The 13,490-nt window shown below is 48.7% G+C and overlaps 6 protein-coding genes across 6 annotated transcripts; 2 read left to right on the plus strand and 4 right to left on the minus strand.

Annotated features, from left to right (window-relative positions):
• Window positions 1-800: 800 nt before the first annotated feature.
• N7519_003788 (putative Na/H antiporter) lies at window positions 801-2,702 on the minus strand (the record flags this gene model as incomplete). Its single annotated transcript, XM_057290566.1, has 5 exons — window positions 801-1,181; window positions 1,245-1,653; window positions 1,711-1,793; window positions 1,859-2,532; window positions 2,585-2,702. 5 exons carry the CDS (start codon window positions 2,700-2,702, stop codon window positions 801-803), a joined length of 1,665 nt encoding a protein of 554 aa, XP_057151768.1.
• Window positions 2,703-3,219: 517 nt separating this feature from the next.
• On the minus strand, window positions 3,220-4,454 carry N7519_003789 (RNA-DNA hybrid ribonuclease; the record flags this gene model as incomplete). Its single annotated transcript, XM_057290567.1, has 3 exons — window positions 3,220-3,603; window positions 3,714-4,273; window positions 4,349-4,454. 3 exons carry the CDS (start codon window positions 4,452-4,454, stop codon window positions 3,220-3,222), a joined length of 1,050 nt encoding a protein of 349 aa, XP_057151769.1.
• A 680-nt stretch (window positions 4,455-5,134) lies between these two features.
• On the minus strand, window positions 5,135-6,388 carry N7519_003790 (nitronate monooxygenase; the record flags this gene model as incomplete). The annotated part of the gene is made up of 6 exons (XM_057290568.1): window positions 5,135-5,243; window positions 5,300-5,562; window positions 5,614-5,642; window positions 5,689-5,827; window positions 5,862-6,220; window positions 6,268-6,388. The coding sequence occupies 6 exons, from the start codon at window positions 6,386-6,388 to the stop codon at window positions 5,135-5,137; spliced, it is 1,020 nt and encodes a 339-aa protein (XP_057151770.1).
• A 610-nt stretch (window positions 6,389-6,998) lies between these two features.
• On the minus strand, window positions 6,999-8,719 carry N7519_003791 (FMN-dependent alpha-hydroxy acid dehydrogenase; the record flags this gene model as incomplete). The annotated part of the gene is made up of 5 exons (XM_057290569.1): window positions 6,999-7,085; window positions 7,137-7,210; window positions 7,260-8,499; window positions 8,571-8,629; window positions 8,692-8,719. The coding sequence occupies 5 exons, from the start codon at window positions 8,717-8,719 to the stop codon at window positions 6,999-7,001; spliced, it is 1,488 nt and encodes a 495-aa protein (XP_057151771.1).
• Window positions 8,720-9,384: 665 nt separating this feature from the next.
• N7519_003792 (uncharacterized protein) lies at window positions 9,385-9,756 on the plus strand (the record flags this gene model as incomplete). Its single annotated transcript, XM_057290570.1, has 1 exon — window positions 9,385-9,756. The coding sequence occupies one exon, from the start codon at window positions 9,385-9,387 to the stop codon at window positions 9,754-9,756; it is 372 nt and encodes a 123-aa protein (XP_057151772.1).
• Window positions 9,757-10,944: 1,188 nt separating this feature from the next.
• On the plus strand, window positions 10,945-13,286 carry N7519_003793 (6-phosphofructo-2-kinase PFK26; the record flags this gene model as incomplete). The annotated part of the gene is made up of 2 exons (XM_057290571.1): window positions 10,945-11,219; window positions 11,450-13,286. The coding sequence occupies 2 exons, from the start codon at window positions 10,945-10,947 to the stop codon at window positions 13,284-13,286; spliced, it is 2,112 nt and encodes a 703-aa protein (XP_057151773.1).
• Window positions 13,287-13,490: the final 204 nt, after the last annotated feature.

Raw genomic sequence — 13,490 nt, forward strand, 5'->3', positions numbered from 1 at the left:
GACGTGTAATGATATCGAAGGAATGACAAGGAAAGAAACAAATTCAAAAAAAGAACACATGAATTCAATCAGAGCACATGGTCTCTGGTACCCTTCGGGATGGGTGGAAAGGTTATCTTTGGTTATCAGGTCAAACACCTTGACGAGGTTATGAAGTTTCCTTTAGTTAGGGCATGGAAAACGGATGTCCTGGGCACATTTGATACCAATGCACACCACTTGTATTTGCTACTCTTCTGAGATCTTCTATGAGGGTCGGGGCATGGCGCTGTGGGTTATCTAAGGCCTGTGTAAAGCTTCGTTGCGTCTCCCTTGTATCTATCTAGTTCTTGTACTCTCGGGTTTCCATATTTATCGCATGGCGTTATTATCACTTCAAATGCAGTATTTTATTCATACTGTCCAACCTCAATTCTTGTGACGATATCACTTCAATGTTGATATTAGGCTTTACCAACCTCGATGAAACCACTTACGGACTACTTACAGACTGTATCAATTTGATGACGTTTGGTAGAGATTTTACCAATGGGATTATGTATGTATTGACTATGTACACATTTGGATAAATCACCATACACACAAAGCTGTACATATTGAGACGGTTAAATATGCAAACCCATAGGAAAATCCCCGATAATGCTGTTGAAATGGACCGCGGAAAACAATATGCTTATGCATGCTGTCTAAAATTCTGGGTAAAAGCAGGAGATATAATGATACGGATGATCAAGCAATTGGAGATATCCAATCAAAGTAAAGTATAGCCGCCTGGATCAATCGAATTTCCAGATGCAAAGCTAGGGCTGAGGCTTGCTATCCCCGCTCGTAGTCTGATGAATAACCAGCTGAACATGTCTCTCCGGCTCATCGGGCTGACCCACGCCGGGCTGGTGGGACGGCGAACGAGGAGGGATCACCGAGCCACCAATGCCAAAGAATGGCGGGCGGGGGATTGCGCTCCGGAAACCACGCTTGCGGCTGCGGTAACTCGCATCCTCCCCCGTTGTGAGAGGTGCCGTTGTGGGAGGTGTTGCTGTGCTGTGCGTGTGACTGGTGTTTGAGATGGGGACCGGTTCGCGTTCCTCGTATGTGCTGGTGCTGATGCTGATGACGTTGGAGATGGTTGCGGGGAGGTTATAGCCGGCTTTTCCAACGGGGACTGAGAGGCCATGCACAACCTAGGTTAGGTTAGAAGATGAATAAGATAGGAGGATGTGGGGATTGGATCGGGGAGAACTTACAATACTGCAGATTACTAGGAACCAGACCACAACCTGAATGGTCTCCATGACTTGCTTTACGTCCTCTGGGACGTTGCCCTCGACTTGGATCTTGCGCAGGAATTCAAGGCTGACTGACAGGTAGAAGATGGCGCCCACCCCGATGGGACCAAAGAAGCCGACGAATGCAGCCTGAGCGACGTGGTCGATTTGCGGGATCCATTTGTGCATGGCGAAGACGATCGGGAGGCGGCGGACTAGGAGGATCAATATTCCCAGGAAGATGAGCCGATAGATTGGAATCACGCTGTTGTTCAGGAAGGATGACCAGGGACAGACCGCTCCAAACCACATGAAGACGGACAGGTTAAGAAGCATATCAATTGTCGGTTGGAGGGAATCGTCCATGGTTTCAAGGCGGAACCAGTCACTGTCTCTGTTAGCATTCGTGATATTATAACCCATGTCGAGGTGACTTATGACTTACTCTTGCGTGAATACGTTTCCAGCAATGAAACAGGCAAGAAGATCATCTGTCCCAACCAAGCCACAGGTTCCCACAATGAACAGCTATTTGAGAGATCAGCAAAGCACTTTCTTTGGGGGGGGGAGAGGGGGTTTTGAGGTAAACTCACTGCAAGAGCAATGGCAAACACCAAAAAGCTCTCCCGGTCAACATAGCGCTTCTCCTCTGCCCAGTGCAACAACTTCCTCGCAATGAAACCAACCAGAGCTCCGTATACCACACTTAACAGAATCGTGTATACCCAGGTCTCATAGACCCACAACGCCATCGCCTTCCCAGCGCCACCGCTATAGCTCTGGCTTGCCATCCCAGTGTACTGGAGGAGATAGATCCCAAAGAAAAGGAATGGATAGCCAAGGCCATCATTAGCGCCAGATTCAGCGATAATAATTCTCTGCAACTCACGGGGAACATGTTTATCAGCAAACTTTCCCTTGACAATGGAGTTGGACAAAACGGGGTCGGTTGGGGTCACGCATGCGCCGATGATCAGGGCATGAAGGAACTTGAAATTCGGAACCATAGCCCAGATCACTAGGCTACTGCACATCCACATAGCAGCCATGCCTGGTCCGAGGAGTAGCCCTAGGCTCCGCCATTCGATCTGCAGATACCGCTTTGGGAGCTGGACTCCGGCCAGGACTAGCTGCACACCTAGCACTAGGCGGGTAAAATGCAAAGTGATTGCCTCCAGGTTTTCTTCTGAATGGAGTGCATAGTCATCTGGTCTGATGAAATTGGCTGCATGAGGAGAGAATAAAACTCCGGCTAGCAGGGAGATTACTATTTCCTGTTAGCAAATGTGGTGATACCACTCGGATAACTTAACGCTTACATGCTTCGGATAGGTAGAACTGCTCCTTGCAAAGGTACGAGACTAGTCCGAAGAGGGAAATAAAGCCCCCGAGCGTCGCGCAGACAATGTTGAAGTCGATCAAAGCGAGTGTCGGCATTTTGGTCTGTACTATATCCCGCTTGAAAATGTTCTGAGTTGTATTTGAAATGAGAGCCCAAATGTGTTAACTAAGATGAATATGTCGGATTCAGAGTCAGATCAGTTGGGACCTAGAGTCTTAGACAAATTGTCTGTTGTTGTATGTCAAGGTTGAACGAGTACAAGCAAATGTTATTGAATCATAGTTTGAATTTCCTGTTTGATTGTAGACAAGTTCATCTGGATATTTGGATGTACTCAAATGGGTTCAGAGCAAATGTTAGCATTCGTATGCTATGAAGGTGAAAGACGAGAAGATAAGAGAAGAGGAGAAGAGGAGAAGAGGAGAAAAGGAGAGAACTCTGGCGTTGTGGGAAAACATCCCAAGTCTTGGCATCTGACTCGGGATGTTTACATACCTAGGTAGGAAATTACATATCAATTGACTTAAGGAGGTATATTCTACACATTGCACATTACTATATCACTATTCGAATGGATACAAGATGCTCTCTTTTGTTTCGCAATGACATGCCCTAAAAATCTTCATCAAACAATTCATCCGGCACCTCTTGGGCCACATGTAGTGCCTCTGCCTTAGCAGTCACTCCCCTTTGGGCTCCATCAACGGCTAATTTATCGGCCTCTTCATTGCCCGGGTCTTTATTATGACCTTTAACCCATTCAAACAAGGTCTTCACCTTAAGGTCATTGCGTTCCTCGATTTTGACCAAAATCGATTCCACCAGGTCCTTGTTCTCAACCGGCTTCTTGTCCCGGGTCATCCAATTGTTGCGACGCCAGTTGATAAACCATACAGTAACACAGTCAATCGAATATCGACTGTCGGTGATTATGGTTACATCTCGGTGCCGAGGTGCAATATCAATCGCCCGAAGGATCGCGGTCAATTCAGCACGCTGGTTCGTTTGACGACTGCCTTTTAGTGGCTCCGATACATTTCTGCTGGGATAAGTGACGGAAGTTAGAAGGAATGGTGGAAAATAGAGATATGGGGGCATGTACGAACCTTGAATCGCCAGGCCCAAAGTATACCCCTACCCCGGCCGATGCTAGTGGAGTACCATTCCTTAATGAACTCCCATCGGTGTAGATCCGGAGCATCCCTGGAATACCTGTTGATTGTGTCTTTGTCGCTGCCATCTGGGGGGGCGGTCTTGTACACCACTTTGCCAGTGGCTGGGTCTAAAATGACGTTGGGGTCAAACCCATCTTCTGCTCCTTTCGGCAATGGGCCTTCGCCTGGCGCAAATTCGACCCCTTCTGCGTCTTTCGGTTTTTCGGTCGTTAACCCATGAGGCCCGGTTGCCACGCCGAACCCGACTGGTGGCTGCGTTTGTCCTTCCCGTACAAACTCCTCTGCCTCTTCACGGGTGGAGAACTTGCGATATCGAGGTCGCGGAAACCCACGAATCTGCTCCTGTGCTGTTGTCCAGTCTGTGTATACCCCAGTAACCCGGCCCCTTTGGATTCCATAGAATCGTGTGTTCTCCGAGCTCTGCGATTCGACTGGGGGCTTGGTACCATTCAAAAACGCGTTGGCTGCTTCTTGTGAGGGGAAAGATTGGACTGAAGAGGTTATATGTCAGTCTCTGGCCTAGTTTGCACGCCTATTGGAAGAACCACTGCGAAGAGCGCACTCACAGATTGCTCCCTTGAATCCCGTTATTTGAGCCAGGCAGTCATTCCATCCATAGTAGATACCCGGTTTGTGACCCGCCTTGACGGCATAGTATTTTTGCTGGGACATTCCTCTTGCGTTTTGTGCCTGCGGTCGGCGAGGGAGAAGGTTTCGAGCCTGGGGAAGCTTTGGGGACGGGGCTCGGCGAGGGTGTAGTCTTATTCATCGCGAATTGGCCGTCCCTGGGTGTCAAGTCGAGTATTGTGAGGGTGGTAGAAGTAGGGGATATCCTCTTGCACGTCCCGGTTAAAAATTCACGATTCGACGTTGTATTCGTGACTGGGCGGGCGGGAATAAATCGAGGGATAAATCGCGGGCAGCTCAGAAGGGAACACCAAGGTTCCAACTTCAAGGCTGACCAAACACGGTCGTGAATCTTGATTTGCTCGAAGAGTGTGTGATTGTGGGAGAGAAAACTAAGAGGTAGAGACTGTCACTTCAAACGTTGAGGATTTGAGAGCTGAGATTGAGAATAAAGAGGGGGAGAGGGGAGATAGTCCGGCCTACGCCCGTTTGTCGATCTCGATCTGACACCAATTTCTACTTTCGACGGTAGAGATATTATTGCCTGTGTTTGGGTTGGTGATTGATTGTTCGGATTGGCCTTGTTCTCATAGTGTAGTTTGTGCTGCCTCTGATGCTCATGTATATATACATATTTAGGTCGGTATATATTGCAATAAGACCGATATCTTGCTTCCATACTAAAATAAGAGAAGACATACCAAATAGATACTAGGCATATACAGCTAAAATCTTGCCCTCAACCGCTCCAATATCACCTTCACCTCTTGTTGAGTAGACTGCACGACATGCTCAGCAGAGACTACCGCATTGATACCTCCAATACCGGTACCACTATCAAAGCCATTAACACGGAAAACCCATGAGACTAATAGAGTCGGGATACTCACGCCCATACTGTCCTCCGCTGATGCTCGCCAGCTTCTCTAGCTTCATTGTACCGTCGGATGATTTCCTCATCACTGACCCCTTCCCGAGAATCTTGGTAACTAGCACAGATGACAGCCCTACCATCGTACTGTCTCGGAAAAAGATCGGTTGACTGAAATACATCATGTCGGATGGACTTGATGGTCGAGACTCCACCATCAACCCCCGACACAATGGTCTGCTTAATCTCAGACGGCGCAGGGCATTCCGAGGTTGCGACGAACTGGACCCGATTAGCAAGGCCCCATGCCCGAGGAAAAAAAGCAAGACGTACCCTTGTGCCCATAACAATCCCATCGGCACCTATTTCTGTCAACTAGTTACGACAATAAAGTACGGAACAACCAACCTAGGCCGAGAGCAGCAACACAGCCCCTCGCATCCACAATGCCACCGGCTGCCAGGATAGCAGTGTCTGTACTCTGAGTCTTCGACAGAAGGTCTCGCACCTCAGGCAAGAGGGATATCAAACTAGCACCCTGGGCCCACTGATGCCCCCCCTGCATCGGTTCCTTGGATCACTAGAACATCCACTCCCTGCCAAAGTGCCTCTTCTGCAGCTTTGACAGTTCCTACCTGGACAAAAACCTTGATATCCCACTCAGAACTCTCCCGGGCCCTTCGAATGGCCTGTAGGATAGGAAGATGATCGGCGTCAGCCCGAGGGAAGGACAGCCAGACTGCCGCTACTCGATGCCTCTGGAGTATGGGAATGGCATTGTCAATAAGCCCGTCTGGCTGGAAGGTAATGAAACCGACACCAAGCGGCAATGGTTGGCCATCGGTCAAACCGAGGATAGAGCGGGCACTTGTCAACTGAGTATCCAGGCCTAGGAGCTGGGTGGATTCAGATCGGAAATCAAAGCCTCCGCCAATAAACCCTATAGATGGTCAGTTTGATATCTGCAACCAGGTCGGTTTGTTATACCGAATCCTCCGGCTTTTGTGACAGCAGTTGCTAGGCCGGCATCGGCAAATCCAAACATTGGTGCATTAGCAATGAACGGAGCGGTTGTACGAGGAAACCATTGTAGGATGTTTACAGCCATTGTGAGATTGAGGAAGGGAACAGTGAGATGCGGGGAATAGATGGCTCGGGATGTACCTTGGTAATAACCTTGGAAGTACATATGTACATTATGTATTAATAGTCCAATTCTACCTAGGTAAATACATATGTACATTATAATAGAAGACGATCTAAAGATTTATAAGATATTTTGATGAATAATCTTTTTGACCATCCATGGATTGCCTAGGAGGATATTTATGCATAGAAAATGAGGTTGGGCTCATAATAACATAACGGGTCTCGTCTCACATCAATCAGTTTCCTGGTCTAGCGGTTATGATTTTCCGTTAACAATTGCTTCAAGCAAGTGTTCCGGAAAGGTTCTGGGTTCGATTCCCAGGGAAACTATTTTTTCGTTCCCCTTCTTCTCCTGAGAAGGGGGTTTTTTTTGGTTGTGCGGGTTGGGGGGTGGAGATGGACTAGGGTGGCGTGAATAGTGGGCCAACGGCCAACGGGCGAAACCAAGAGAAAAGATTTTTGGATATTGAAAGTGTCGAATGGGATGCAAGATAATAAGAACCGAGGTAGTCGAATTATATGAAGATAAACACATTTACATTTGGAGTATATAACATTGGTTGCTCCCCTTACAGTCTCGCACGCAATGCGCGCCGTAAGGGTTCGAGAGCAGTAGGACCATCGTAGATCTGCTGCTCCGTAACACGCGTGTTGATCTAAGAGAAGAGTTAGTAGAAGAAAAGATGAAGTGATGAGAGGACACTTACATGTTGAAGCCCTAATTGATCAATCCGCTCGACTCCAAGCAACCGCATACATGTTTTGATCTCATCGTTCAGGACTATCACAGAGTTAGAAATAGAACCAGACCGAATACCCAGTCAACTTACTCTGCAATGTTCGACGAACACCGTCAACTCCACCCGCCGCTAAGCCCCATAGAGCCGGGCGTCCAAGGCCAACTGCCTTCGCGCCTAGGCAGAGAGCCTTGACGGCATCTGTGCCGCGACGAATACCCCCATCCACATACACCTCAATCTTGTCGAAGACCTCGGGGCAGTATTTCCGAATCTCCAGGAGAGTATGAACCGCCGGAGGGGCAGTGTCCATGGCGCGTCCTCCGTGATTGGAGAGAATGATACCTTTAACTTGGGGTGCGTGGAGGGAGGCAAGGTATGCATCTTCGTGAGTCTGCAGGCCCTTCAATACAATTGGCAGATCCGTCTGAGTGGCAAGCCAGGCCAAAGTATCCGTCCATGTCAAGGAAGGATCGGTGCCTGCGAACAATTGCTGGCCGACACCTCCAGATCCTTCGGTTGGATTGGGGGTATCGTCTGACGCGCGTTCGGCGACTTTCACGCCACTGGGCACGGCAGCGGTCCGTCCGGTCATCCCCGTCCGCTCATCATCCTCGCGTTTTCCTGGTACCGGGGCGTCGAGAGTAAGGACAATGAATTTGATCGCCTTGAGCTTCTGGATGCGGGCAAGCATCGTCTCACTCTTTTTGCGATCAATCTGAACATAAAGCTGCCAGCCAAATATTTGATCCGGAGCAGCGTCTTTGACGATCTGCTCCGGTGTCATGGAAGCATTATTGGAGATGATTTGCATGGCTCCAAAGCTACGACATGCTTCTGCGATGCCGGCCTCACCGGACGGATGACCTAGACGGGCCATCGCCGCGGGAGCCACATAAATAGGCGTTTTCAGTTTATGGTCGAGGACGGTCGTGTCCAGCTCACACTTTGTGCAATCCACAAAGACTCTAGGTCGCAAGAGAATTGACCGGTAAACCTCATTATTAAAGCGCTTGCTGATCTGGTCGTCGGACGCGGAGTAATAGTATGCCCAGGCCTTCTTGCTCACTTGCTTGGTAGCCACCTCCTCAATCTCGTCTAAATTGAGAAGATTCTCCATAGGTGGTGGACCCTCGATCTCTTCTTGAGGTTCAGAGGTCTGCTGCTTTGGTAATGTGCTAGCATCGATTGTCCCCAAGCATGCCTCAGGCTTAAGCTCCTCCTCCAAAATACCCGGCGGGTGAATAGGATCATACTCCTCGGTGGCATCCTGGCCCGCGAGTTTCAAAATGATCTTTGCACCGCCGGGGTGGCTGCCCAGGAAATCGGTGACCTAGATTAGAGTCAGACGTGGCCGGGGGAATGTGCAATGCACAATGAGGATCGTATAACATGAAAGCGTACATCATAGACCTTGCCGTACAGAACCACCCAACAACTCTCAGGTGTGTTGTGCTTTGCGACTATTTCAGTCAGTCGAAACATCCCGCGTGGGGGGGGTTCAAGCGGTGCGGAGAACTCATACCTTCTGCCGCATCGAATACTTTCGTCATTCTCAATCACGCCGCAAGGGTGGATTGGGTGATAGTGGAGGGGTGCTATAGAGGTTGAGACGGAGTAATTCGAGAGGAAATGTGGAAGGGGGGAAAGGTGAAGAAGTAAATTGGAGAAAGATACATCGACTCTGGGGAGTGTGGGGAACATGGCCGCTTTTTTTTCCTTTGGGGAATTTTCAATTGCCGAGGAATTGGAATTGGCATCACTTTATTGGTGGAAAATATTTGGTATTATATGTAAAGAATAAGAGAATAAGAAAAATAAGAGAATAAGAGAATAAGAGAATAAGAGAATAAGAGAAAATAGGATATATTGTATATATTGTATATATTGTATTTGTATTTATTGTCTAGCATATATTTTGTAATATAATACCTAGGTACCTAAGTACCTATATTGTACGGAGTAGGTACATATCCAATCCACGTGAGGTGCCCGCTATCTAAGAATCTCCTGCGGAACCCAACTTCCTTGAATTTATCAAGTCCGGATATTATTCCCCCAATATATTGACTCTCGACCTTCATTTGTTCTTAAGAGATTCAACCATGTTTGAGGTGTGTTTACTGTAATATCTCGTCTACCCCATATTCTTCATCTCTACCTTAACTCGTAGTATTGACTGTCTCAGCGTCGTGCAGCGGATCGTTATCGCCTTCGAATGCACCGAGCCCGTTCGGCTGTGCTGACCTCAGATGAAATGGTTGAGATGCGCGCGGCTCAACGCACCTTTGAGGGAGCCTATGTCCGAACCGCTCTTTCTCAGTTCTCCTTCGCCCTCGTCGTACTCAAGATTTTCACCGCCGAGTTCTACAGTATTGGGGCTCTGTTCGCGATATACGGCACGGGTGTTCTCATCATCGGACTTTTCCGCCGCTCGCAGGGAAACAGACAATTCTTCTCTGAAGTAGGGGAGGATGGGATCCGTCGGCACAAATTCCGTACCAGTGGAAATGCGGTCTTGGTCTTGACAGCATTGAGTATTGCGGCATACGCATGCTTGATTGGCTTGACCTTGAACTTGAGCAAGTGATAACGGACATTCTATGTGGTTGCACGCGATTCAGCCACCATATCTAATATCCCTGGAGCCTATCTTCTAGGCATGCTATCTGTGATACCCCCTGCGTTACCGCCAAGCGCCAAGGATTCCGCACCTGACCACGGAATATGGGTGACCATTTTCGGGGCTTACGGCAGCGGACATAGGTGTGCAGCAACGGACGTCTACAGTTGGTCGGAGATCAATCTGTTGTGTTGATGACCGAAAGTCGCCAAGGAAGCCGAGTATGGATCAACCCGAGCGGTGAGACTCAGGTCACACAAGGTGTCTCAATCGTTAGTGCTGTTTGATTCACTGGAGGCTGAGTTCGATTCCAAATACGGAGTATTATGTGTGCTTTTGTTGAGCCGGCCATATCTGGAATTAACTGTGTACGGAGTACTGATACCCCCCACCAAGACAAACGGCTATGAGCACTTCGGTGGGTTATGAGGATATTGCAGGGCAAAGTACACAGGGGTGAGATTGAGTATGGTTCGATACTCCCTGTTTTCTTCGAATCTGTATACTTTTAGCCAAGCATTCTCTATTACAGATAGGGCCGATACATCTTGCATGATTTTGTGAGACCTCCAATTGTGTCTACGATATATATATAAGATCTGTTTAATCCTGTATTAGACCTGAATATCTTGCTCTCTTCCCAAAGCTTGTATACACTTTGACATCATATATGGCCGATCTTTAAGCCATCGATCCACCCTATGAACTAAATCTAACCTGCATCCTGATTTCATCATTTCAAAGTATTTCTTTTTAAGGTCTCTTTGACGTCCTTGGCACTGTTCTTGAGAGTGATATTGTATTCCCCACACGTTGAAGGGGGGAAAAAAAAATTTATAAAAATATCTTTGCACCAAAAAGAAACCCCAGATCCAAAAAAAAACCAACCTCTTTGATTCTTTCAATCCCTTGAATATTTCAAATTCCCTTGACTATCCCAGGTGGTCAATATCAGACCCGGTGGTCCCGTTGGTTGACTCATCCAAACCTCCGTGGACACACTTTCTTTTCTCTCTCCTCTCTCACCACACTTTTTTTGACCAGTTGCCCAGGTGTGATACAAGTTCTTATCAACTTGAGACAACTCGTGAACAAGCTCTGAAAAGAGCGAAACGATACCCTTCTTAATAAACAAACAGAACATCCCCCCGTGGGATGGCGCAACATTCTAGCATTGCCCGGTCGGCCATGACGTCGGCCACTTCGCCTGAGACGGGGGACCAGAGGATTAATATTAAACCCAACGGCACATCTAATGGCTCGGGATCGGGAAAAGAAGGAGCTCTTCTACCTCCAAAAACTGTGGTCAACCGAGCGCTAGGTAACGAGCTGCATTCCGATTCCCACAAATCTTCACTGCCGCCCAAGGGCGGAGTCGGAACGGCTTTGACAGACACTCCGGTTTCTACCGCACCTCCGTCTCCACAGATGTGAGTCTTGTTGATTTTCGTCTAGAACCTTTCCACTTTACTATGTTTGAGCCTATCAGAACGAGCCTTGATCGGCTCACTTCGGGTTCTGTCCAGTTCTGGGACTCTTTGCACTCTTATTCTGAGCTCATCTACCTTACCCCGGACTATTCAACCCCTTGTTTTACGTTTTCTGTCTCGGGACTTGCATAGATATGCTTGGCAAACGGTGACTAATATGATCCTCGCAGATCGGGCCTTTATCAACCTCCTGGTACTCCCAGTCGAGTGCGAGCAACTACTCTCGATATCCCCGGATTGACCAAGTCCAAGGTATCTCCAGATGGCCGCATTGCCCAGCGGGATGTCGGCGCCAAGCTGGTCATTGTCATGGTCGGCCTCCCGGCCCGAGGCAAAAGTTACATTACCAAGAAGCTGGCCCGCTATTTGAACTGGCTCCAACATGACACCGAAATCTTCAATGTTGGACAGCGTCGCCGTGTGGCCGCTGGAAAGTCCCCCTCACCTGCCCCGGCTGATCGTGGCCAGGATCGGAAACCAAGTGCTTTCCACAAGGATCTCGTTGACTCAGTGCGCCGGTTGAGTGTCAGCGTTGGCACCACTTTGAACTCATCAGATGTCTCCCCGCCCGAGAACGGGGCACCGCTTCCCCCTCCAGCGGTCCCAACCAAGATTCTCGTGAATGGAGAAGAGCCCGAACAAGTTTCTCAAAACGAAAGTACTGTTGTGCCCTCGATCGACGCAGGCCCTGCACAGTCTCGTGAGAATGAAGAAGCTATCATTGAAGCTTCCCCGGAACCTATGGATCAAACCGCCGACTTCTTTGACCCCCAGAATCAGCGTGCCGTCAAGATGAGAGAGCAGGTCGCCCTGGACACTCTTGATGAGTTGTTGGATTATATTTTGGAGGAAGGTGGCAGTATTGGTATCCTCGATGCGACCAACAGCACTATGGAACGTCGCAAAGCGATTGTTGACCATATTCGCAACCGCGCTGGCCCCGAGCTAAATATCCTGTTCCTTGAGAGCAGTTGCGTGGATCAGGATTTGCTTGAGGCTAACATGCGCCTGAAACTTTCTGGTCCCGACTACAAAGGCCAGGACCCAACCGAGGCACTTGAAGATTTCAAGAAGCGTGTTGCTCTCTACGAAAAGTCCTACGTGCCTCTCGGCGAATATGAGGAGAAGCATCGTATGGCTTTCATTCAGATGATCGATGTCGGTCGTAAAGTCGTCGCTCACCAAACCCATGGCTTCCTTGCTTCTCAAGTCGTCTACTACTTGCTCAATTTCAATCTCTCTCCACGCCAAATTTGGATCACACGACACGGCGAAAGTTTGGATGATGCCGCAGGTCGTATTGGCGGTGACTCTGATCTCAGCGAGAACGGCAGAAGGTATGCCAAGGCGTTGGCTCGCTTCGTGGATCACCAGCGGAAGCAGTGGGAAGCATATCAGCGACAGAAAGACCTTCTTAAGCACTTCCCGCCTCGAGCCGGTGACATCACACCTCCCAACCCATCTTATCTTCCCCAGGAAGGGCCACGCAACTTCTGTGTCTGGTCCTCAATGATGCAACGCTCCGTTCAAACAGCAGAATACTTCAACGAGGATGAGTACGATGTTAAGCAGATGAGGATGCTGGACGAAATTCATTCTGGCAGGATGGAAGGCATGACATACAAGGAAATCCAAGAGCAGTACCCCGAGGAGTACGCCCACCGCAAGAAAGATAAACTCTTCTACAGATACCCCGGACCAGGCGGAGAAAGCTACCTCGACATCATCAATCGATCGCGTACGGTTATTGTCGAGGTAGAGCGCACTACAGACCATGTGCTCCTGGTCGGGCATAGATCTGTTGCTCGCGTGCTCCTGGCCTATTTCCGCGGCTTGAAGCGTGACGAGGTCGCTGACCTCGATGTTCCGATGGGCGTTTTGTACATGCTTGAGCCCAAGCCATATGGTGTAGAGTTCAAGGCATACCGCTACAATCCCGAGACCGACTGGTTCGATTACCTTCCCAATTACGAACTGCATCAGGTCAAAGCACAGACGACCCACTAAATGCCCCTAGAATTTGAACATGGAGTTCAAAATTCCATGACTTGCTACGATCTATCATGACCTCATTTGTGAAACGACTTGGCCGAGGTTTGAGGCTCTGGTCGTTTTACGTTCTTCACTTTTCTGCTCTTTCCTGGGCTGTATCCTTGACTTTTATTTCCTATTTGCGTCTTGAATATGTATTATCTATGCCTTTCCCCCCTC

Source organism: Penicillium mononematosum (assembly GCF_028829835.1).
Source record: "Penicillium mononematosum strain IBT 11891 chromosome Unknown utg000002l:1.0-8112719.0:1.0-8118358.0, whole genome shotgun sequence".
Taxonomy (NCBI): Eukaryota; Fungi; Ascomycota; class Eurotiomycetes; order Eurotiales; family Aspergillaceae; genus Penicillium; species Penicillium mononematosum.